General features: G+C 37.1%; 2 protein-coding genes across 6 annotated transcripts in view; both read right to left on the bottom strand.

Moving 5' to 3' along the window:
• The window catches only part of LOC135740758 (CSC1-like protein 2), a 44,156-nt gene extending 24,515 nt beyond the window's left edge, over positions 1 to 19,641 (bottom strand). For 3 of the 5 annotated variants that reach the window (XM_065259270.1, XM_065259273.1, XM_065259274.1), the window contains exons 1-3: positions 19,354 to 19,641; positions 3,028 to 3,227; positions 945 to 1,024 (exon numbers count right to left, since the gene is read on the bottom strand). In XM_065259270.1, coding sequence (XP_065115342.1) covers positions 945 to 1,024; positions 3,028 to 3,189 — 242 coding nt within the window. In that variant the 5' untranslated portion in view covers positions 3,190 to 3,227; positions 19,354 to 19,641. Of the gene's footprint in view, positions 1 to 944; positions 1,025 to 3,027; positions 3,228 to 3,310; positions 3,507 to 19,353 lie in introns of all 5 variants that reach the window. The other 2 variants (XM_065259271.1, XM_065259272.1) reach the window with 2 other exon arrangements.
• A 1,477-nt stretch (positions 19,642 to 21,118) lies between these two features.
• On the bottom strand, positions 21,119 to 24,195 carry LOC135740801 (uncharacterized). Its single transcript, XM_065259332.2, has 7 exons — positions 24,138 to 24,195; positions 23,631 to 23,786; positions 23,278 to 23,511; positions 22,961 to 23,197; positions 22,735 to 22,840; positions 22,343 to 22,388; positions 21,119 to 22,015 (listed from the first exon to the last, which is right to left on the bottom strand). Exons 1-7 carry the CDS (start codon positions 24,193 to 24,195, stop codon positions 21,833 to 21,835), a joined length of 1,020 nt encoding a protein of 339 aa, XP_065115404.1. The 3' UTR covers positions 21,119 to 21,832.
• Positions 24,196 to 24,578: the final 383 nt, after the last annotated feature.

The following is a 24,578-nucleotide window of genomic DNA, read 5'->3' as shown; positions in this document are numbered from 1 at the left end:
TGTTGCCAGATTGGGTGTTTTTTCCGCTACACATTAAGGCCTGTTTACAGTGTGTTTTAGTCGGGTTTTCTCCTGGAAGAATATAAAAATCTGGCACCCTTTGGACGACGTTAAACTGAGAGAGCGTGCCGTTCACAGGCACCAGAATTAATGAGTTCACACTAACGTTCATTAGGCAGTAATACAGTACGTTCAGTTCACGTTCGCCCAAAATATGAACGAGTTTGTATATTAAAGGTGACATAGAATGATTGAACGGGGTATTTATCCTTGTTCTGTGATGTGACATGTAGACAGTTTTTTTTTTTGGGTCTGTAATGCCTTAGAAGCTTCCTAAAAACCTCTCTCAGATAGCTCTATTAGGGTGGGGGATTTTAAACAAGTGGTTTTGCACCTATTTGGCTCCCCCTACTGGCTTAACTTGCAATCTCATTACTGATTGGCTGACTTTGCTGCCACTCAAAAATGTAGCCAATTATTTTAAAGTGGAGGGGCAGTTAGATGCCTGTGATGTCATAAGCATCAGTTTTTCAGATTGGGCCGTTTTCTGGCTGACATTTCTAAAAGAGGAATTTCTATGAGACTGAGATGTTTAGCATGTATAGCACTTTTTGTATGTTCGTGAATGTGGTTAGACTACCATTATTCAACAAAGACAAGGTAAAAATGGTTTTTCATTCTCTGTCCCCTTTAAAATATACATATTCTTATTTTGCCTTTTCACGGACCACCTGCAGTACCCTCACGGACCACTAGTGGTCCGCGGACCACAGTTTGGGAATGGCCGATCTATGAGACATTCAGTCTTTATTTATACCCTCATTTCTTTAGTTGCTTTTTCCATAGGAATACACACACACACAAACACACACCATATACAGAAGTACAGAAGAAAGCCAATGACATCTATCAATCAAACATGTGTGACAGGTGTCTACATTTACCTGTCAGCATCAGTCACCAGTGCCAAACGGCCGTAATCCCACGCCACTTTCCTCAAGATTGAGAAGACAAACAGAAGAACCTGGGAGACAGAGAGATTTTTAATAAATAAATCATTGAAAGTAAACATAGTACTGTGATATATCTACAGTGATATAAATGACTAGAGGCAAAAACAAGGAAGAAAAAACTGCTAAAATAGCCAAAGAGAAATGTTGCATAATACAGCTGGATGCTTTGATTCTTGTTTATTTTGCCCTGAGCTGAAGAGAGACAGTGGGTGTTCGACTCCAGATCTGTGGCCTGTAAGCCCTGCTTTACATCCTGCTGAATTCAGCACAAATATATGGGTCAGGAGGACGATCAAGGGCAGGACTCGCAGTGAGTTCTAGTCTACGACACAGACAGACGCTCTTTACTGCATGTACATGTATACAACACAAACACTGTATGAGATCAATCCACAAGTGACAGGCTTTACAAGAAAAACTGGCTCTCCAATGAATCTTACTCATTTAATTACACTCTATGACTAGTCATTAGGGCATTTGGACTGATTAACATGCAAAGGTGTGTTTCTCTCTAATACTCCTTTCACAGTACGGATGCATATCGATTATTTGCGATTAATCTACAGCAGAATAAAACATACAAATGTATATACACACACATTCTTAAATATATCCATGCATGTGTGTGCAATTATTTATACAAAGTTATTATACACAGTTCATACACATATATCATGTAAACAAAAACTTTTATTCTGCTATAGATTAATCACGATTAATTGTTATGCATCCCTAATTCACAGCACTTTGGTCCCAGAAAATTTCTGTCAAACTGTCCCAGAGGCTTTTGTGTGAACACAAACATGTCCTGTAAATGTTCTGGGATCACTCCCGTAAAGAGGACCTACAGTAGTAACATTGCCGTAACATTAACGAAAATGTGCCTGTGTTGACCGAGTAGTGACAGTGAGGATGTAATTTCCTGAAGCTGCATGTGCAATGGTTCTTCTTCTGCGGTGCATATTGAGTTTCTGCACGAGAGCGCCCTCTGGCTTTTGGATGTAGCGGCGTTTCACCGTAATTCATTGAGAAGCATAACAAGCATCATCGGCCAATATATATCAATGCACCCCTAGTAATCGCTGTGTGAAAAGGGCTTAAAGGGATAGTTCACCCAAAAATGAAAATTCTGTCATCATTTACTCATTCTCATGTTGTTAAAAACCCGCATAAATTTCTGATAAACATAAAAGAAGATATTTTGAGAAATGTTTGTTACCAAACCGTTCGTGGACCCCATTCGCTTTCATAGTAGGAAAAAAAGAATACTATGGAAGTAAATAGGGTCCACGAACGGTTTGATTACAAACATTTCTTAAAATATCTTCCTTTGTTTTATCAGAACAAAGAAATTTATGCAGGGTTGTAACAACATGACAGTGAGTAAATGATGACAGAATTTTCATTTTTAGTGAACTATCCCTTTAAGACTTCTCCAGAACATCAGAAGTAGGGCTGCACAATTTTGACAAAAATCATAATTGTCGATTATTTACCTTGGTATTGTAATTGCCATTATTACTGACGGTTAATAGATTTTACATTGAAGTTTTGAAATGTTTTATAACTTTCTGTGAAGCAGAACTAAATAAACTAAATAAATAATATTTTGTAAATAACAAATATTTATGAGAGTTATGTCATTAGTAAAAAATGCAAAACGAATAAAGGACACGTCAACTTATAAATGTTAAAATCTCTGATTCAGCTCTGTATTTAGTGCCCATCAAACATATTGCAGAAATAAGCACAAATGGACAGCTGTAAATGAGGCTTTTGGCGATTATGTAATTGTTTCACCTGTAATTGTATCAGATAAATTTTTCCATTAATTGTGCAGCCCTAATCAGAAGTGTCTGGTAATCCTAACCCTAGATGTGAATCTCATGTAACCTTCATGAAAATGTCACATTTCTCCTGAAAACCAGAAGCATTTTGCAGCTAATATTCAAATCTTTCTTTAGGCAGAGCTCAGAGGCTTTAACATGTAAAAACATTTCATCACACGACTTACCAGGAAGCACATGAAGTCGAGGGCGAGGACCGTGGGAACTCCACCGAAAGGCAGACCCTGTAGTACGGTACTGCGGATCCGTGCAGAGAAGCAGAACTCTATGGAACTGTTCCCGTAACAGCTGCCCGGACCCAAACAGGCCAGGTTCGCAAAAATCCCCATCGTCGATTTCAGAAACTCACAGCGATCACTGCAACATCCTGATGAAGAACACAAGAACAGACATTTACTGCAACAGCAAAAGTAAGAGCAGCGATGGCACCAAAGCAAAGATTATTTATACTTTAACATGAGCACGTGTGTTCACACCAGATTCAGTCGTGTGATATGAATCAGGCTGTTTTCTGTTTGCACCACAGTGAGAAACAATGGCAGAAATCGTCGTATCACTGTTACTAGGAAGTAGGGTTGGGTATCATAAGAAATGTTCTGGTTCCGATTCCAGTTCTGCCTAATGATTCCTGGTTTTGATTCCGATTCTATAAGAATAAAAGAAATATGAAAAATAATGCACAACTTAGAAAAACAAATAGCAATTTTTCTGAAAAATGAACATGTTTGCTTTCTCTGGGAGAAGGTGAGAACTTTTCTGGCCAAATCATTTTTTTAAACACGTGTGAGTGTTTTCTGTCGTAAGCTGTGTTAATTTGGTAGCGTGACTGTAAACAGTGGCTCAACGTAATAAATATTCATAAGGTAAGACATGGTTATTTAAAGTGACCTGCCCATACAGATGAGAACCACTTTTGGAACTGAAATTTAAGAATTCCGAGCGGTTCTGGACTGGTTCCTTAAAAAAAACTGAACCGGTTCTGAATAAGAACTGGTTCTCAGTTCCCAACCCTACTAGGAAGATTGTTTTTGCATCTTGCCACACATGCCACAGAACTTGCATCCAATCCAGAACAATGTTCTCCCTCAGCTAATGCATTACTGTATATAAAACATAAACAGTGACCTCATTTTTATAAAAGATATGAAAGAAAACCAAAAGAGAAAGAGTTTGTGGCAAACACAGATAAATGACACCTCATCATCTTCCTCAAAATCCACAAACAGCAATCGTCTCTCAACACTGCTGGGACACCAAGCAAGCAGAGATAAACCCAGTCATTATTTCAGACTCTTACCAAATCTGAGGTTATATAATACAGATCATTCTGACGTAAATGAAACCCCATGGACCTTTGAGGAGCGTCCAACTCCTCAACCTCAGTTTGAAGGAAATTGGCAGCCTCAGTCTGGCGTTCACCTGCTTGAAACTTCTGCCAGCCATTTCCTCTGAAGCCTGGCATCATCAAAACATTGGCAGAACCCAATGAACGTCTATATAACCCAAAACCACTGAAAGCAGCACGAAAAACTCAATTCAATTAAGCGCTGGGAAGAGTTGACTTTGTTTTCGTCTTAATAAACTCTTACTTCTGACAGTGTGGGATTTGTTGTTTATTTTAACCACAGGAAGACGGCCATGAAGTCGCTAATGATGCTGGGGGGAAGCAAAAACCAGAACCCATCAAATTAAACATTTTATCCAGCTACCCAAAACCCTAAACTGGTTTTATCATCAGACAGGACGCCCACTGATGTACATTAGCAAAAAAGCCAAGAGGAGGCTGAAATCAGCACTTCAGATGTGATTGGCTGGCTGAGATCGACAGGTCCCAGTATCATCTATAATCATTCAATAGAGAAACACTGTTGCACAATCGTATTCAACAGTAATGTCTGATGCACAGGTGTAGAGATATCCTTGAACAAACCTGTATAATCCACTTATGAGTTAAAACTGATGTCAGATTAATCGCACCTGAATGACACATCGGGTAAACTTCAATCTCTGCACTCCTATTGGTAGTCGCCATGGCAACAATCGCTGGTCACTGTGCTGCAAATCCCCGTCAGTATAAACTCGCCTTCAATGTGTAGTTCTGGGGCAGAAGCAGTAAAATAAACCAGTCTATCATTCACAAACATTTTAAAATATATACATTCCCTGATGAACAGATTTGGCTTCAGTGCTGTGGCCCTTATGTATGACCAGACCACTGCGAGACAGATTGTGCTACATTACAGTGTCTATGCCAATAACAGCAGAGGACGACTGAACGCCATCGTCCTCCAGGATCCGGTCTAAAGAAACCATCCAACCCCTGTCGCAGCACGCCACCGGCTGATAGTCTCTCTCTGCCAGCTAAGACACGAGTCTGGAGGGAGACTCTCACTTAACAGTGTGAAGAGCGAGAAAGAGAGAATGAGAGAGGGAGAGAGTGAGAGTTAGAGAGAGAGAGAGAGAGAGAGAGAGAGAGAGAGAGAATTAAAGGTGAGGTCGGGCTGCAGTGATACTGCAGTAGATTGTTCTGCTACAAAGACCCACGGTCACATTGGCTCTGTTATGAACCCTTTTTAGGTTGCTTATGTAGAAAGCATTTTAATGCTTTAATGCTAAACATGGCAAGGTGCTCATGTAAACAAAGATGGTTTATCCAGAATGAATGTTGATAGGAGAAATAAAATGAATGCATGTGTACTAACATCAAATCTATGCAGATCTGCATTCAGTATAAACCATAGGGGTGCTCTGATATATCGTTCGAGGATGCTTGCTATGCTTCTCAATGAATTATGGTGAAATGCTGCTACATCCAACAGCCAGAGGGCGCTCTCGTGCAGAAACTCAATATGCATTGTAGAAGAAGAACCATACACACGCAGCTATGACAGCAGCTCCAGGAAATGACTTAAGGATATGTTTATATTGCTGTTCTTCTAACCTTTTCAGGTGTTTTCAGGTATTATAATGATTATGTTTGACAAGTAGGGCTGTAACGATAAATCGCGGGTCCCATTAAAAAGACCTGTCTAAAAACAATTCTGCATCGTAAGGCTGCGATTCTGTGTTTCATGCGCAGCTTGTGCGTGTACTATGGCGTTTTGGTCAGTAGGAAGTCCATACCAATCTAAAATCATTATGAGTCGGAGTCGTTTATAACATGCATTTAGAAAAGCAACACTTTTTAAACAAAATCATTAAAAATATTTTTATTATCATGAAAATACCTGAAACAATCTGAAGAACGGCGATATAAATATACTTCTAGACATTTCCTGGAATGGCGTCCGTAATGCTACTTCTTCTGTGGGACAATTGGAGTTTCTGCACGAGAGCGCCCTCTGGCATTTGGATGTGGCGGCATTTCACCGTAATTCATTCAAATTCATTCATTGAGAAAACGCGCATTTGCACGATAAATCGTTACAGCCCTATTGACAAGTGTTGCTTTTTCAAATGACTCAAACTAACAGTGATTTCAGATCGATAAGGACTTACAGCCGTAGTACATGAAATAGCTGTGAATAATGTCGGCTGTGCGATTAAAAATAGTTATACCATGGTCTGTTTAAATACTCGATTCTGATTGGCTGTAAGGTGTGCATTAAAACCGTTTAATGCACAGGTAGTTCCAGTCAGTTTGATTACAGTTAGAAATTAATCCGCTACTATAAAACATTAGTTACCATAGTAACACAGTTACACTTGCAGAGAGAGCGATCGAGACAGAGCGAGCGAGAGAGAGAGAGAGACGTAAGTGCGTCTCTCTTTAAAGTGCGCCGGTTTTATTTCACACTTTACATAAATAAATGACATGATTAGTTCAAATAAAGATTGCCTTGTCACTGTCAGTGTTGCCTGTCATTCATAAATTATTTTAATAAATCAATTAAAGAATAATTAAGTTAGCTATATGCAGAGGCGTTTCCAGCTTTGAAGGACATTCGGGGCTAAGCCCAGACATATTAAATACAGGGATCACTCAAAGAGTGTATAAAGTGTATAATAAGAATATTAACGTGATCTGTAGCATATAAAAGCGTACTCACCTAATCGCGGCGGGTCGCAGGAGTAAAATGTCATAAGAACTTTAATCTTTCATCTCAAGTAGATTTTTGCACGTGAGTTTTACTCCTGAATGAGCTGATGTCACAGAACCGCCAAAATTAGATTATTAAACTGCTGCGCCGAAGGAATAACGATCAAGTGATAAATAAACCTACAATACTGTATACCTACTGTATAACCATCTTATTTATGTACCATACAGAACGTCTAAAACATAATATAAACAGAACATCTAAAACTAAATATACGTATTGCTGCTGGAGACTTGCCATTGGCTGTTGTAATTGAATAAATAATGAGGTCAGTGTAAGAATAGATTACAGGAGCTATTTTGGGGATGTTTTTATAAATATTACTTTGTTTTATGGTATTATGTTTTATATTATTACGTTTAATGTTATAATGCGTTATTATAATTATCTGATTTAAATATTAAAGATACTTTTTCAAGTTACCGTTGTTGAGATCATTGTTTCCTTTCCCGTAGCAAAATAAGATCTCGTCAGCTCCTCCCCTACCTGTTGCATATTCAACAGAGTGGCAGAAACGGAGTAGCCCATAGGCTACCGACAGCAAAGAAACGTATTCTATAGGCTAGATATTTTTTAAGACCTACTAGCCCTATGTCTATTTCTAACAGACTGTATGCAGTAAAGCCAAAGCACAATGAAATAAGACAACTTGATTTAAAAGGTTTACATAGGCTTTTGTCCGGTTTCATATTTGTCAGTCAACTTTTCAAAATACATTCGAAGCAACGAGGGGATAGACTTTAAAAAAGAGACGCACACAGCCACAGGTAACTCGCGCACGCATCTCTCTCTCTCGCTCTCTCTCTCCCTCGGGTCCTTTTTCAGTTCTCTCCTCTGTCTCCCTCTTTTACTAATGAATTTTAATAAATGTGATAATTCATTTAAATAAAATCAATACAATGGCACTACTTTATTTTAAGCGGACGGAGTGCGAGCCTTAACTTAAGAAAATGACCGTAATTTTTACCCTTCTGTTAAAAAATTACACTGTAAACATTATTTGCAGCGTTAACTTGGCAAATAACCAAGGTATAAGCGGGATAATCCACAGCTAGCCATGCATTAAAGGGTTTTAATGCACTTCGCAGAGGCAACCACCCTCCGCTACGCGTCGGGTGGTTCTTCGCCTCTACGTCGTGCATTAAAACCCTTTAATGCATGGCTAGCCGTGGATTATCCCTTACTTATTGGCCATGTATTACACACAAAGGAAATGTAAACGGTGCTCTTTCAGCAAAAAGTTTCATGTATGCATGTTTTCAAAGCCACAGAGTAATCATGTTAAATAATTGTGACCATGATAAAAAAGATTAATAATAGTAATAATAATAATAATAATAATAATCTGTGATATTCTTTTTGTTTTAACCAAAATAATCGTGAAAAATAATAATAAAATAAATTAATAATAATTATAATATTCATCATATTGATTTTTTAAAAACAAAATAAGCATGATTATGATTTTGCCCATAACTGAGTAGCCCTAATAGACCCATTTACAGCCCAAGAGATCAAATGAGTTGTGTGCACATTGTGTTCCCCAGTGGTTCTAATGTGTTAGCAACTCAAAAAGTTTATCAAAACGGTTTCCCAGCATCAAGATGTCTGGTTGTTGTGTTTATGGTCGCACAAATATATACTTATAATAATAACTCCTTGAAGAACAATAGGGTCCTCGCACCTCTGTGTGCTCGGTCCCTAATGTATATATCTAATATACCTAACGTTTTCCATCCACTCCACTATTAGTATACGGATCTAGTAGCTAGATATCATTTGATAAAGTCAACTTTTTAAAATAACTTTCTCTGTCTGTGTTGCTTCGCTCGCTGCTGATTCTCACGATACTTCCAGTGCCTAGGGCTGGACCAGAAAATTCGAATATTCGAATATTCGTTCGGTGGGTTGACATTCGATTTTCAGTTTTGAGATTCGAATATATATATAAATATTTTTCAGCGTTAATGCAGAGCTTTTGCCAAGCAGGAAGTGCGCTTCACACTCCCGCTCTGTAGGTGGCGCAGAGAGACCAACATCCATAGCCAACAGCCATCAAACTCCACCAGTAGAAGAAGAGATCGCTTCGAACGGAAAGCGCGCTTCCTGCTTTGGCATTCACGCTAATAGTGTTGTAAATAACGTTCAGTTTTTTGCAAAAACTGATTGATTTGCTTCACAAGACGTCAATATGTCACACAGAGTTATGGGGGATTACTTTTGTATTGGATATATATGCTTTAGCTCTTAAAGTGTGCGGATTGGTTGACTTGCATGACGGAGCACTGGGGTTTCTGCAAAATATCTTCATTATTGTTCTGATGAAAAAAACATATTGGATGGTGTAAGTGTTATAATAAATAAATTTGATTTTGAAAGTATGCTAAAGTTTTATTACAGTTTGTTGAACTTCGTTCATTTATTTTCGTTGTTTTATTTAAATAGCCTACCCTACGTTGTCAGTAATTACTGTGCTGCTAATTTCTGATACGGGAATGTTTGTTTGTTAGACAAATGTTGTTAGAAAATAGGCTACCTTATTAAAAGTATTGGTCTTGTGTTTTGTTTCACTAATGCTGTTCTCGCATGACGCATGACAGGCACGCCGCTTCCGGCTTGTGCTGTTCTGTTGTATTTTTAAAGTTTATTAATTCTAGAAGTGTCAAATGTCCATATTGCACGAAAAAAATGCACTACACTCCCTTGAGTTCCCAGCAACACATCCGCCACATAATAAAACTGTGGATAGACAGACACACACACAGATTCCTGCCTTTATTAAAGAGAAAAAATATGTTCAGCCCCTCCTTCCGAAGCTTCGAATATTCGATTTTATTTCTACTAGAGCTTCGAAGCTCAAAAAATGGTATTCGGAACAGCCCTACCGTTGCCACATCATTATTTTGTACAAACAGTAAAAGGGTCTATTGGTGGTTGACCAGAGCTAATGTCTCTCTCTCTCTCTCTCTCCTGAAGGGGTAAAAGTCAGGCAAACAGAAGTAAAAACGGTTTGAGACAGAGAGAGTCTGTCCATCACTCTCTATCTCTTGAGGTCTATCACTTTTAACAATAAAGTTTTATTGTTTTTATAGTGAAAGCAAATAACAAGACATCTTGACCACAGTCTCTAACCTTGACAGATTATCGGTTTCATTTCTGTATTTCTCCAGAAGGAACAGAGACACAAAACAACATTCAGAATGAGTCAGTAATGTTAACTTATCGCTTGTTCTCTGCACATAAACACATAAGAGTTTTGAACACACGCTGGTCAATAATATCTTTATAAAAACACAAATCACTGCAAAAAGCTTTTCTCACTTGAGATGAACCAAAATCAGTTAGCAGATGCTTTACTTCAATTTTTGACAGACAGACAACAGCACAGAAGATCATTTGATGATGTGCAGACGTGTGATCTCCACAGAATCAGTGCAGGGTCATTCATTACTGCACCTTTCATGTGCTAATAATGTTTCTCCAAATACCAAACAGTCCTGTACATAAACCACAATCCTGAAGATAACAAAAGTCATGAGGTTCTGCAGGTGTTAACAGTAAGCATTAGATGTAAGAACACAGAGAATATCTGCTGTGACACCTTTAAAAAACACCACAAACTCAGCTTTACTAAATGACATAATTCACAATGATTAAAGGTGACATAGAATGATTGAACGGGGTATTTATCCTTGTTCTGTGATGTGACATGTAGACAAAATGTTTTTTGTTTGGGTCTGTAATGCCTTAGAAGCTTTCTAAAAACCTCTCTCAGATAGCTCTATTAGGGTGGGGGATTTTAAACAAGTGGTTTTGCACCTATTTGGCTCCCCCTACTGGCTTAACTTGCAATCTCATTACTGATTGGCTGACTTTGCTGCCACTCAAAAAATGTAGCCAATTATTTTAAAGTGGAGGGGCAGTTAGATGCCTGTGATGTCATAAGCATCAGTTTTTTCAGATTGGCCTGTTTTCTGGCTGACATTTCTAAAAGAGGAATTCCTATGAGACTCAGATGTCTAGCACTTTTTGTATGTTCGTGAATGCTGGTAGACTACCATTATTCAACAAAGACAAGGTAAAAATGGTTTTTCATTCTCTGTCCCCTTTAAAGAATTAACATTACATTTGTCTTTTAATCTATCTTAATGTCTGAGAGCTGCTGGTTCAGTTCAAAGCTCATTTTTAAAATGTCTAAAAAGAGAAGAGCTGTAAAATACTACTAGCAGCAGGACTCTTCATGTAGTTTATTATTCATACTCAGTTTATGGTTATTTATTCCATTGAAGCTTTTGACCTACTTACATTAAAAAGCAAAATAATGTTTCTATTTTCTTCAAATTCAAGTCATCAAGAAAGCATAAAATCAGCACAAACTCAATGTTACTTTATGTAGAGCTGTGCATAAATATCAATACGGCTAACTATCACGGTATTATCTTCATAATATCCACATTCCAACCTCTAGTTTTGATATATTTTAAAGTGTTTAGTGTCACAATATGCACTCAATACATTTTAGGGTGTTGAATGTGTTGTGCAATGAAAAATACCTCTGCAAAAAAGTAGAATGGATCTTTTTAGGTGTGTGACCAATCACAAAACTCACGGTTCAGATAACATTATGATTTTGAGGCATGGACCGGATCATTTTTCAGATCAGCAAAAAAAGGGGTGTGAAAAATATAATAAGAACAAATAAAGAAATTACAAACATTTATAAAAAAGACAACAGTATGAGACACAGTAGCACAACTCACTAAGTTTCCACATCAAGAGTTCTTTGAAGGGCATAGGGATGATCATTAGGGCTGTGACGGTGGCAAATTTTTACCACCGCGGTGGAACCATCAACAACAACCGCCGGTGTTGCGGTGGTGGGGTCCGTGGGGGGGGGGGTTAGGGTGGATTAAATGGTGAAAGAAAATAGCGTTTCACTAAATGCGCTTCCTGATGCGCGCGACTTTAACCTGGTAAATTTTTTATTTCACATCAAAAGACAAACGTGATGTGTATGTATTTCACTGTCACTGGAGACCAAAAGAAACTAACGCAGACGCACAACACAGTGACATGGCTAAACTCCAATAGAGACAGAGCGCCGCGCGTCATAACCTGAAAACCACGCCCACCGGGGGGGAAAACAATCCAACCGTCTCCATTGACTTTGTATTGCGAGAGGCTGCCTCCTTGTCATTTCTGGCTTATAACAAAAAACAGAATAATGCCTAAAAACTGCCGTGTGACAATATCTACAGCTAACAAGCCAAAGAACCCAGAAATAAGTTTTTATAAGCTGTCGAGCCGTAAAACCCTGTCTTTAAGGAGAATAAAGTGGATCGCCGACTACGTTTCCCCATATTGGACGCAGTTCTACTAATAGTATTACTATGAAAAGTTGCCTGTTTCCATTTTTGTGTCTTTAAACGCTCGTTTTTGGGGTCGACAGCTTATAAAAACCTATTTACAGATTAAAATTAAAAACAGAATAATACATAAAAGCTGCTGTGTGACAAGGTGTACAGCTAAAAAGCCAAAAAACCCAGAAATACGTTTTTTTTAAGCTGTCGACCTCATAAAACGAGCGTTTAAAGAAACAAAAGTGGAAACAGGCAACGTTTCATAGTACTTCTATTAGTAGAACTGCGTCCACTAGGGGGAAACGTAGTCGGCGATCCACTTTATTCTCCTTTAAAGCTGGGTTTTACGGCTCGACAGCTTATAAAAACTTATTTCTGGGTTCTTTGGCTTGTTAGCTGTACATATTGTCACACAGCAGCTTTTAGGCATTATTCTGTTTTTTGTTATAAGCCAGAAATGACAAGGAGGCAGCCTCTCGCAATACAAAGTCAATGGAGACGGTTGGATTGTTTTCCCCCCCGGTGGGCGTGGTTTTCAAATTTGCATATCGGCGCTCTGTGCTGAGTTATGCTAAAATCCACCAGTTTAGTGGAAACGCCATACATGTAGCGGAGATTTGTGTATTAACATAAAACAATGTTATAAATTTGTATCTTAGGCTATAAATTACTGTACAACTTTTGTTATTATTTTTTCACTTAAGAAAAACTGCAATTTTTACCTATTATTTTGTTTAATTATTCACCTGATATGTGACGTCACACAACTGCCGGTGGCACTTCAACACTGCGGTGGCATTGCACCACCACGGTGGTGCGGTGGTCATGACAACCGTCCCACCCCTAATGATCATGGCTGATATACTTATACTTACATTAACTGTCACACTACAAGAGGAATGTGGAAAATAACACTATAATCACTCACATGCTTCCTATAAGTTCTTCAGAGTCCTGCACACGGCGGTGAACTAGTGGAATAAGATCAGTATGTGGGCAGGAATCAATATAGGCACGGGCGGACTGCAGGGGTGGTTCGGGTCGTGGTATGTAAAATTGATTACGCTTCCGGGTACGGAATTAAATTAATGCAGCTGTTGGATAACTGCTTCCACTGTGAGTGTGGCTGTGACGTTTTTTTGCTTACGCAACTGGCTACAAAAAGACTGGCGTGAGACTGACCAGCCGGTTACCGGTCCGGTCGATCAATTACGTTCTCTGGCCGGTCGATCGGTGCATCTCTAATAACTAAACCGACAACTAGAGAACAGACCACTGAAAGCCAGAATGAAAACACTCAACTTGCTTTATAAACAAATAAATGCTATTATGTCTCTCTCTGTTATTGAATCAAATGCACTATATAACTCTCATGTTCATATCTAATCTAATGAAACCATACTGAATATCAATGTGCTGCTGTATCACTTCTACAGAGGTACATTATCATTATTACACACATCTTTCAGACTGATCCTTTAAACATTTCATCATCTAATGTCTTCTGTACTGTTGTCCAGAACCCTGCCAAGACTTTTTAATGGCATCTGTTTTATTAGAGGATCAATATCCTGAACTCATCTGGGGATAAATCAGACTCATGTGGACAGACATCAAGTTAAAGATCACAACTGATGACATCTCATGAACTCAGCAGCACAGTCACGATATTCCTCTGATCAAGAGGTTTAGACTGAGAGGAATTCCCCGAGGATACAGACCCAGATATGCTAAAGTCATGAAGTCTATGTTTCTTCATAACCACTGAATGAGTTTTTAATGCTGGGTTTAGGAGAAAATCTGTGGTAACACAAATAAACAATTTTTATCTTATAGTTTTGTTCACATCACTAATATGGGGGGTTTAAGAAAATATCAATACATGTGAGAATTTGGACATTTTGTTTGGCAATAATGTATAGATTTCATTTTTACAGATATTTTAAATAAAAATCATACAAGACTTATGGTAGTTGTTTCATGTGGAGCTTACATCCCGACCATTAGAGATTACATTCTTCTTATCTCTGAACTTCAACAATGACAGGAAGTACGAACATAGGGATGGGTCACACTTTTTTTTTTTTTGCATTTGGTTGTTTGTTCTGAATGATTGGTTTCCTAAAATTATATCCTATTATATTCCTAAAAGAGGAAATATCCCAATGTATATATCAGTATTGAAATGTATCGCAACATATTGAATTACAAACCCTGTACCTTGATACATATCGTATAGTGAGTAGGGTTGCAAATTGGGATGGGATGGTATGGAAATTTCATATCATGATTATAGTGACCAAAGTTATCACGGTTATCAATATTATCATGGTTTTGTTAAAATGAAATGGAAATGTTCAAAAAGAACTGATACACACACTGAAATGTTTTTTTTTAAGTTTTCTTTTTGAAAATCACAATTTAATATTTCATGTCCCTGAAATTATTTCTGGGGTAAAATAAATAAATAAATCTGTCTAATAAGTTTACCGTGAATAAATACAATACATTATCCCTTAAATGGGATTGCTTCTTGTGCAAAAAACTATGTTGCATGTGCGCACCTGCGTCAAACTGATTCTGACTGGACAGGATTTACAGTGAGTTTTCAAGATTACGGTAATGATAATTAAATTTTACACGATAACACTAACTGTCAGGACTTTTTATCGTGGTTAATAATGAAATCGGTAATCGTCCCATCCCTAGCAAAATTCTGAGAATTTTCAAGGGTGGAAAGTTTCCATGGGAATTAGCAGAAATATATGGGAATTAATGGGAACAAACTGTAAATTTAAAAAAGAAATGTCAGAGTTGCCTATAACAGGGAACTTAAATGTATGCATGCAGCATTATTTTGTTTAAAACAACAAGATTTAATGCAATTTCAGTTTAATTTCTACCCTGCACATTCCGGAAACTTTCCAGAAAACTTTCCACCCCTTTGCAAGTTTCCACCCCTAGTAATCACTAACCTCAGATATGTCCTTCAAATGCCAAACTAGTAACAAGAGCATAAACAAACATCTCAACATTCAATATAGTGGATGATCAGTGAATCAAATATTTTGATTTCCTTTTATTAGTTGAATTATTTTCTCATTCGGTCTTCAGTCCTGTCAGTACAAATCCACGAGCAGCAGTTGTTCAGCAGTGTCATAAACATGCAGACAGCGTGACTCAGCAGTGATAGATCAGCCGTCTGCGCAGCTGCGTCTGACAGCAACACGGGCCGCACTGCTGGGTGTCATGTGGCCGAACCTCCGGGGAGTTTGTTATCTCACCCGAACAGACCCTCAAAGACACATGAGATGGGGTCAAACTAGATTCTAAAAGACGATACTGAACTGACAGAATTTCTGTTTATCTATAAAGCATTGGTGGGGGATACAGCAGATGACAGCAGATTTGAAGTACAAAGTCAGATGAAAACATTTACTATGTTTCATTAATTTGGGGGTGATAGTTTTGAGTGGGGTGGCACACATTGTTAAGGCAAACCTTTCTGTTCCTAAGAATTTTTATACAGGTTTACATTTGAATACACCCTTATTTATGGGTCGACAAGATGGCAAGATATCATTGCCCCTATCTGTTGCTCTCATGTGTGCATGCACAAATATACAGTAGTCACATTGCATATACATGCATTCTGAAAGACTTCACATAGTGTACACATAAAAACCTAAATATACCATTGGGTTTAAAGGAGCATTTCACCCGTAGAAACATTAATCTTTATTAAAAGTGTGTCATATTTGTAGTAGAAATGTAACATACATTAAGAATTTGGTGCCTGCCTGACCGAGAAAAGGGGTGTTTGTAGTTTCACCCCCTCAACAAAGATATTGGGCTTCCTTCTTTCATTGATGCAAAATGTTGATTTTTACATCATTGAAAGGAGGAAGTGCAACACTGAAATCTGTATTTCTCCTGTCTCAGTGGCAACTGAGGAAATGATGCATGACCATTCAAAAACATGACTGGGGTTCTAACTATACAAAGCTTAATGCAAATGGGTGAAGTGTCCCTTTAATAATGTGAGCAAAAAAGGGGGATGACATTGACATACAGGTCAAACATCAGTACTTTACCTGCTAATTAGATGAAAGTTTGGCTACAACCCTCAAAAACCAAACCTGCTCTTTATATCTAACATTTGGACAATGCTAAGCCTCTCTTTTCAATGAGCCTATCCACTTTAAAAGACACAGACAGAAGAGTTCTTACATGATTTTAGTTTGGCAGAAACTTTAAATCTGAAGTCGAACAGAGTGGTGGTGGTGGATGAAGATTAGGGAGTTTAATAATCCTGACAGTACCGGGTCAGCCGTCATTATTAATACTAAAGCGTTTGCATGTTTCCTCACAGACTGAAGCTCCTGCAGCAGAGCACTAAATGAAACTCAAACTTTCCTTCTGCCCGGCAGGCAAACACAGTCAAGTAGGGCTGGGCGATAATTCGATAACGATAATTTTACCGATATAAACTTTTTCGATAAAACGATAAGGACAGTTCGATAAGTGATCGATAATGTTTAAGCACTGTGCGTAATGTTGCGCGAGCACTTCCGGATGCGGCACGCGCTCTTGGTTTACAATCACAGTGACAGTCAGACTTGAAGGAGTGGAAGATGAGGCAAGTTATTTATTTATTAGTAGAGACCTATGAATTTCGCGATGCGGATAACGCGGACGGAATCACGGAATCCAAATTCGCGGAAACATTTTCTTGTGTGTAATGTTGGACGCGCAAACAGGGTTCGTCAAACACAGCAGACACAGGTGCGTGCAGTATACTTTACTTTCATTCAGCGTCCGCCTTGCGCACGCACACGTCCGCCCAGCTTTAAAAGTATATTTACAGGACATTCACAAATTCAGGAAACTGAGGAAAAGCAGCAGATCCACCCCTGCAGTGAATATAGTGTTTGGGTATGTGCGCTCCCACAGCAACGTGACACCCTTGACATCCATTTATCAGCGTGTATAGCTCGTATATGTATAACACACGCGTGATCACCGAACTAAGTTTTCTTTCTTGTTTAAGTGAACATAAACAGCTGTTACTCAGTATATTGAAACTTAAAGCAGTCTGTCTTGGGTCTTAAAGGGACAGTAGTCTGCTGCTTTTGTGTCAGAAATGTGTTGATTTCATAACAAATAGATTTACATTTAATACAGATGCATTAAAACAAGATTTTAGTTTTTGTATTTGTCATGTTCTGAATAAAAAGTAGTTTAAAACCATTATTAACTGTCTGGTTTTTACAATTTTCATTCAGGAGCAAAAATCTGCCTTTAAATTTGACAGGAGTAAAGATTTGTTATTTATCATGATAATTATCGATATCGACTGATATGGAAAACATTTTCTCGATAATTTTTTGGGTCATATCGCCCAGCCCTACACAAGCATTAAATTACATCTAAATGTTCAGAATAAAAAACAGAGGCTTCAAAGGTGACTTCAAAGAGACAAGGCTAAAGGCCATTCAACATCAAACTGGTTGCACATTTTAATGCAAAACTATTTCAAATGAATACCCCTGAACTATTTTTAAAGGAGAAGTGTGTCAGTTCTGCAGCCCTAGCGGCTTTAAACCGAGCTTAACAGGCTTTCAAAGACAATCTCAACATTAAAACTCAAATATTGGTTGCATGAATCTTATATCACATCACAAACGGTCATTCAACTTACAACTAAAAAGCTGAAAACAAATAAAAATTGAAACTTTTCAAACATCACATTAGCTTTTGGAGAAATCGAGCTAACATCATTAAACCTGAGCTCTTTGAAATCACATAGGGGGGTTCTGAAGGGGGACCAAACTGAGACACGTGGTACTGTACTGTATTTTACTATAACTCTCTGCTCTGTTACAGCAAGCAGTTATTACACTTCATTGAATTACACTATCTCAGGCATTGCCAAATAATGATTGAATCAAACATGTTAAATCTTTACAACCTTCAGGTTTTTATATAAGAACCAAATCAGAAAATTATTGCTCAAAACTGACAGTCTGGCCAACATAGTTACATATCTGACCAGCCTGGGTATTTTTATAACTATAAGCCACAGCATCTCGGTCAAACCTGCAGACTTATTGTTTCAAAGAATGACATTCACTACAAGCACCCGAATAGTAAATATATATATGGGAAAACTAGAAACTCCTGAATGAGGTCACCTGTTCACAGGTGCTTGTGTTGAAATCATATTCAAATGTATGTTCATAAAGACAACCACACACTGAGAGGCAAATATGACAAACTGTCTGTGTGTTTCCAGCTCACAACACCACTGATGACAGAAAATAAACCAACCCTCAGAAAACTGATTCATACAGGACTTCTTACAAAACAGATAAAGATAGCATTCAAGAAACATCGAGAAACAGTTTGACTGTAATGTTATTATAACAAAATGTATTTAATGCAAACTTTACTTTCAGTGGATTAGAGCCAAATCATTTAAAAATGGCATTAAGAGATTTAAGATCTTATAATGACTGCTTAGTATTCGCGCATTATGAAGAATGACAGCAGTCTGTCAGAATGAATCCGTCAGACGGACTGGCTTTGAATTTCACCATAAAAAACATAAAAGCCGAGAAACTGAGCGAATGGACTAAAGACATCACTCACAGAGATAGAAAGAGACAGACAGACAGACAGACAGAGAACGCCACATTGAAAGAGAGAAACGCGTTAAAACAAAAGAGAAATTGTGCTCGGAATGAGCGCATGTGTTACACAATATACTGTAGCTGAGGGATTATTTGTTACATTTGTCAATTTTGACCAATAGCAAACGAGAGATAAATAAACTGTCGGGTAAAACAGAGTTTAAAAGTAGCGCAAGAATGAATGATTGACAGGCCCGATGATATAATGTAACACACATTCATTCAAGTGCCGCCGCCGCCGATGACTCAATGTAGCGGATTCACAGAAATTCTGCGCCAAATCAACAAACGCATTTGCAAATACACGCGTAACTCATAATAATATAATGATTTAATTTTACCTGTCAATCCAACTGGATTTTCTGTCACTGGCGTTTCCCTCAGCTCCAATGACAATATCCTAAATAGGATAAATCCTTTTCCAAATCCAGCCGGGCAGAGATGAGCTCTACAACGCCATTCAATAAAAATAATATCCTCATCAGAATTAAAACACGCGCATTTCTTCTCGACTGGGTCAGATCAGATGATTTGACACGCGTGGGAATGATGCTTATTTATTTTATAAGAGAGACAGTGCAGAGACGAGGACGGCCGAGGATATAAACACCGGCTATTGGAGGCTTAATATATTCAATCAAGACTTTTGTGACGCTTTCCAAAATGGCGGCCTCCGTGGACACTTTTCAAGATAAAAGTCTAGGTTGAACATTTAGAAACCAAGTCAGAAAATACACGCATTATTATAATAATCTCAATTCAAAACTTTGTCAAGAACAAGATTTTGGTAGTTAAGGAATTAACAGTTAGGCTTATATAGTTTCAAACCAAAAGCTTTTGTTTCCAGCCAATATTGATTTGTTATTGCACAGTCGGGCTAACTGCGCCACCTGCAGATCAATAGTGGAAATGTAGCTGGAAAATATAATGGAAGAAAATGTATTTGTTGTTCTTTATATGAGCGTTATTTTATTATTTTCTTGGCAACATTTCTTGTAAAAAAAAAAGAGTTTTCTCTTCATATATTTAAATGTATAGATCATATATTTGTGAAGATAGTGTGTGCTCATGAAGGGCACTGTATGCTGCAGCATATATTATTATATATACACATTAAAAATAATTTTTCAATTCATTTAGGTAAATGTAATTAGCTTTTTTATTATCAGGAGCACTAAAGCAGAATGTATATCGGTTTTATTTCTTCATAATGTTGAGATACTGCAATGTTAATTGTTAAATGTACAATTTGGCACCTGTAGTCAGTGTAAAGGGTTTCACTTTAGCAGTCAGAGTTTACATAAGTTTCATTTAATCTAACAAGACAAACCAAATCTTTATAAAAATCAATCACTGTATCAGGCCTACAATTATCTGCATGGGTGAAAAATAGTCCAGGGCAATTTACTTAAATTGAGTTAAGCATTTTCTTAATAGTTTTTTATATCCGACCTACAACATTCTTAGGGTTACAAATTCTTTTCACAATGAACTGTACATGAACTGAATAACTGGTTTTAAAATGGCAACAAAAGCAAATGCATTGCCTATATTAAAAAAAGCTTAGAGGATTCTTAGTATAAAAAAGAAAAACCCTGTAGAATTGATTAAAAAGCACCTAAAGCTTTTAAATATGGGTGTTTTAGCGCTTGTAACTTCCACATGTTTGATATTTAAATAGAGGAACATTCAGAAGGTCAATTGATAAAGTAAGCTGGTTGTGTAAAACCCAAGACACATGTGGTTATTAAGCCTGAATAACATTTGTTTTTAACGTAAACAGATAGAAAACATGTAAGGCCTGTAAATACTGTAAATGTGATTTTTTTTGTGTTTCTCCACAGACGCAAGATGGTCATGGAGAGGTGGCTTGTAGAAGCTCTAGTAAGACTTTAATCCTGAACAACATCTCTCTTATCTTCGGCAAAACAACATATACAGTAATAATCACATTTGTAGTTCTTAATGTGATATTTTTTGATTTTGTGTTTACATGACATCAAAGGCACTTATTTGAGTGAATAATCCAATGTATATTTTATTTCATTTTCATCTTAATACAAAGTTACATATCTTAGCTAGAGGTTGAAGTATTAAGACCCCAGGTAAATGTGCATGCGCATCTGCCGCAATCTGAATTATATAATCCATCCCCAAAGTCTCTATGATGCTCTGATGCAGAGATACAGGTCTTACTAAACTGTTGCTAGGGTACTCTCATTGGTTGCTAGGGAGTGGCTAGGCAGCTGTCAATGATTATACTCAACAAAAGAGCCACTTGCCAGAATTAATTATATAATTATGTATAGTTGTATTTCTTACTGTAGATTTTAATGTATGCTATTTACTGGGAACAGTTTGTTCAAAGTTAAATGAACATTAAACATTTACAAGTCTTTATCTTTATAGAATAAAACTAAAATAACATCCTCATGCAAAACATTGAATCAAGCTGTAAAATAAGTCATGAATTGTCTGTAAAGTTTATCTCATATTGCTGAAGTGCATGGTAAAGTAACTGCTGTATAAAACATTTGCCACCTTTGGTTAATACACATCTTTAAACATTAAAACAACACAGTCAGATTTTTGCAAACCTGTTGTGACATACAATAATATTGTGAGAGATTCTATACAAACAAAGAACTGTGTTGTATAGTTAGGAAAGGAAATGTGCATGTTTAGTACATGCCTGTATTGTGATTTGATACAGATAATGTTATTTAAAATAAAAATGAGATTGTTGAAATACAGCACAAATACAACTAATATCAATATAGAGAGTAATGGTGTTGTTTATCAGTAGAGGTCAGCACTGAGCTATGAGACTTTAATGACAGCATACTGGACATCAGCTGGCACTGCAGGACTTTTAGTATTTTTGTTTTTACTGAAATGAAGATGAGAGTATTGAACTTCATCCTTATCATCAGACTCTTCTCTCTTCTTCAGTTCTGAATTCTTGGCCGGTCCATGGATATTTGAATACACATGTGAATCATTCTGAACAAAGGTTGAACAGTTGACAAAACATAACTCAGTACTTTAAAGTTTTTACTTTGGCAGATAAATCAGTTATTACTGAACATTTATCAGGGTGAAATATTTATTAAATACTTTACAAACAAACAAAAGTGTCCTGTTAATGATGTGATTGTAGAAAACACAATGGGGTCATGTGATCTTAAGATATAAAATGACCCATCTGTGTAAAATCCAATATCTTTTATTAGGCTAATGATATGAGTCTTGTGTGTGTATTTTATTTACAACATAATTAAACATACTGTTCACACTGCACCTTTAAACAAAGTCATTTTTATATTTTACCTGTGTGTTCGCCTCGTTTCCTGCAGGACGTCTGAAGTTTTTCCTTCTGTGTAAAAATGGCAAACATGACATCAGATATGTGAAAGGAAGTGATGTAAAGAGCATGATCAATGTTACGTCCAGTATCTACTGTTTATATATTACAAAGAGGAAGTCCATACTGAAGGGGGAGAACAAGAAGGATGTAAGTGTCACGAGGAGCTCCAAATAACACAAGTGATTGCTTAATCAATTTTTTAAATGGGGGTGGGACTACAAACACCCCTTTTCTCAGTCAAATAGGCACCAAATTCTAAATGTATGTTACATTTTGACCACAAATATGACACACTTTCAATAAAGATGAATGTTTCTACAAGTGAAATGCTCCTTTAATGCAGATGAAAACTCACCTCCTCCATCCAGCTGCAGAGATCAACATCAGAATCAGAAGAATGAGTAAAGATAAGAGAGAGATGATGAATCCACGTCTGTCAAACATCACATCTGACTTTATTCCTGAAATAATCAGAGACTTTAAAACCCAAAACCTCTCTGTTGTTTATTAAATATGATTCATTTCTATATTGTGCTGTAATCCAGGAGTTAAAAAAGACAAAAATGAAATCAAATTCACACCTTTCAGTCGTATAACTGTGCTGTTCTGAGAGCCGATTGTGTTTGTAGCTTCACAATAAAAGAATCCAGTGTTTCCAGTCTTCACAGTCAAACTTTGACCTCGTCCCAGTATCTGACCAGTATCAGAGGTTTTAAACCAGTTATATTTGGGTTCTGGATGAGCATCACTGCTGCAGGTCAGATTCACGTCACCCGTCTCCAAATATCTGACTGATGCTGTTGTGTTTCTTGGAGCATCTGCAGCATTCCCAAGAGTCATTAAACCATACAGTTTGATAAGTTTATATTTCTTCTTAATAAATCTCAGGTTTACTCACAGATGTCTTTCTCAGCGGATGGGAATGATTTATAATCTGTAAGAGCACAGGAGTATCTGCCTGTATCTTCAGGACCAACGTTTAGTTTATTCTTGGAGTGTTGAAGATTTAAAAGCTGTTTGTTTTTGTACCAGATGAAGTTGAGTTTGTTTGATGGACAGCTGCTGGTCTTACAGGTCAATGTGATCTTCTGACCTTCAGTAATCCTCTCACTACTCACTTCCACCTGAAGATCTACAATAGCAAATATATAAGCACAAATATATCTACCTCACCTTATACACTCACATAAATAAACGAGAAATGTGTTGATACACAGACACAAAGAACATCAAACATCAAGTTATATTTACCTGTGACAGCTAAAGTGATTGTGCATAAAGTTTTACGATCATGATCATCATCATCATCATCATCATCATCATCATCATCATCATTATCAATCAAAGTGTATAGTGAATAGTTTCCATAATCCGTCTTTTTAGATCTTTGATTGTAAGGGAACAGTTCTGTTGGAAATCATCTACAGAATATCTGTTTTTGAGCTTTTCTGTGGGTGACCATTGATATTTCTGTTTTTGGTTATCTGGGCGACGGCAAGACAGAACTGTTGTTGATCGAGTAGGAGCACAGATTACATTATCAGAATAAACAGATAAACCTGAAACATGTTCAAATACAACAGTACATCATTTATAACTATTACTGATCAATTTCCAACACAATGTCACATTTCTGACAGAAGAAGATTTGTATCACATAAGGTCATTCAAAAACAAATAAAAATACTTTAATACTGAAAAAAAACTGGTTTTGAATGACTAATATAAGCAAAACGCACAAAATAATCTGATTCTTACCTTTCAGATACAAGAGAAAAGCCACTGTGAGTAAATATTTGATTTTAACAGGGTTCATGTCTGGGTGATACTACCCTCCTTCAGTTGATGTCTGATAAACTCAGTGCTGTTTTATAATGTTAAGTTGTCAGAAAATGAGGAACATTGCATCTGTAAGGCTGTTTATTACACAAAGGTGATGCAATCCCAGCCAAAAATATCTGCAATGACAAATGAGATGTTTTAAAGTTTCCATTTTTGTGTTATTATTCATTTGGAGGTTTTTTTAATAAGAGAAAATTCCTATGACATAACCATATAAGATATTTTTCCACAAGAATCATCTTTCATATTTGTTTAAAAAAAAATTGTCACTTTTCTAAATGCAAAGCTTAATATTTCATTGAGAATATTGTTAAGATGGCCTGATCAAACTGCTAATAACTTGAATTACAGATTGAT

This window comes from Paramisgurnus dabryanus, chromosome 14 (genome assembly GCF_030506205.2).
Source record: "Paramisgurnus dabryanus chromosome 14, PD_genome_1.1, whole genome shotgun sequence".
Taxonomy (NCBI): Eukaryota; Metazoa; Chordata; class Actinopteri; order Cypriniformes; family Cobitidae; genus Paramisgurnus; species Paramisgurnus dabryanus.
The sequence above is the reverse complement of the archived record's forward strand: the minus strand, read 5'-3'. Positions and strand labels throughout refer to the sequence as shown.

Excerpts from the sequence above, each read along its gene's own strand:
- LOC135740801 (XM_065259332.2), bottom strand. The coding sequence starts at position 24,195 with ATGAACCCTGTTAAAATCAAATATTTACTCACAGTGGCTTTTCTCTTG. Across the intron at positions 23,512-23,630 it reads AATCACTTTAGCTGTCACAG|ATCTTCAGGTGGAAGTGAGT; the intron begins GTAAATATAACT and ends TTGCTATTGTAG. Across the intron at positions 22,016-22,342 it reads GAAACGAGGCGAACACACAG|AATGATTCACATGTGTATTC; the intron begins GTAAAATATAAA and ends ACCTTTGTTCAG.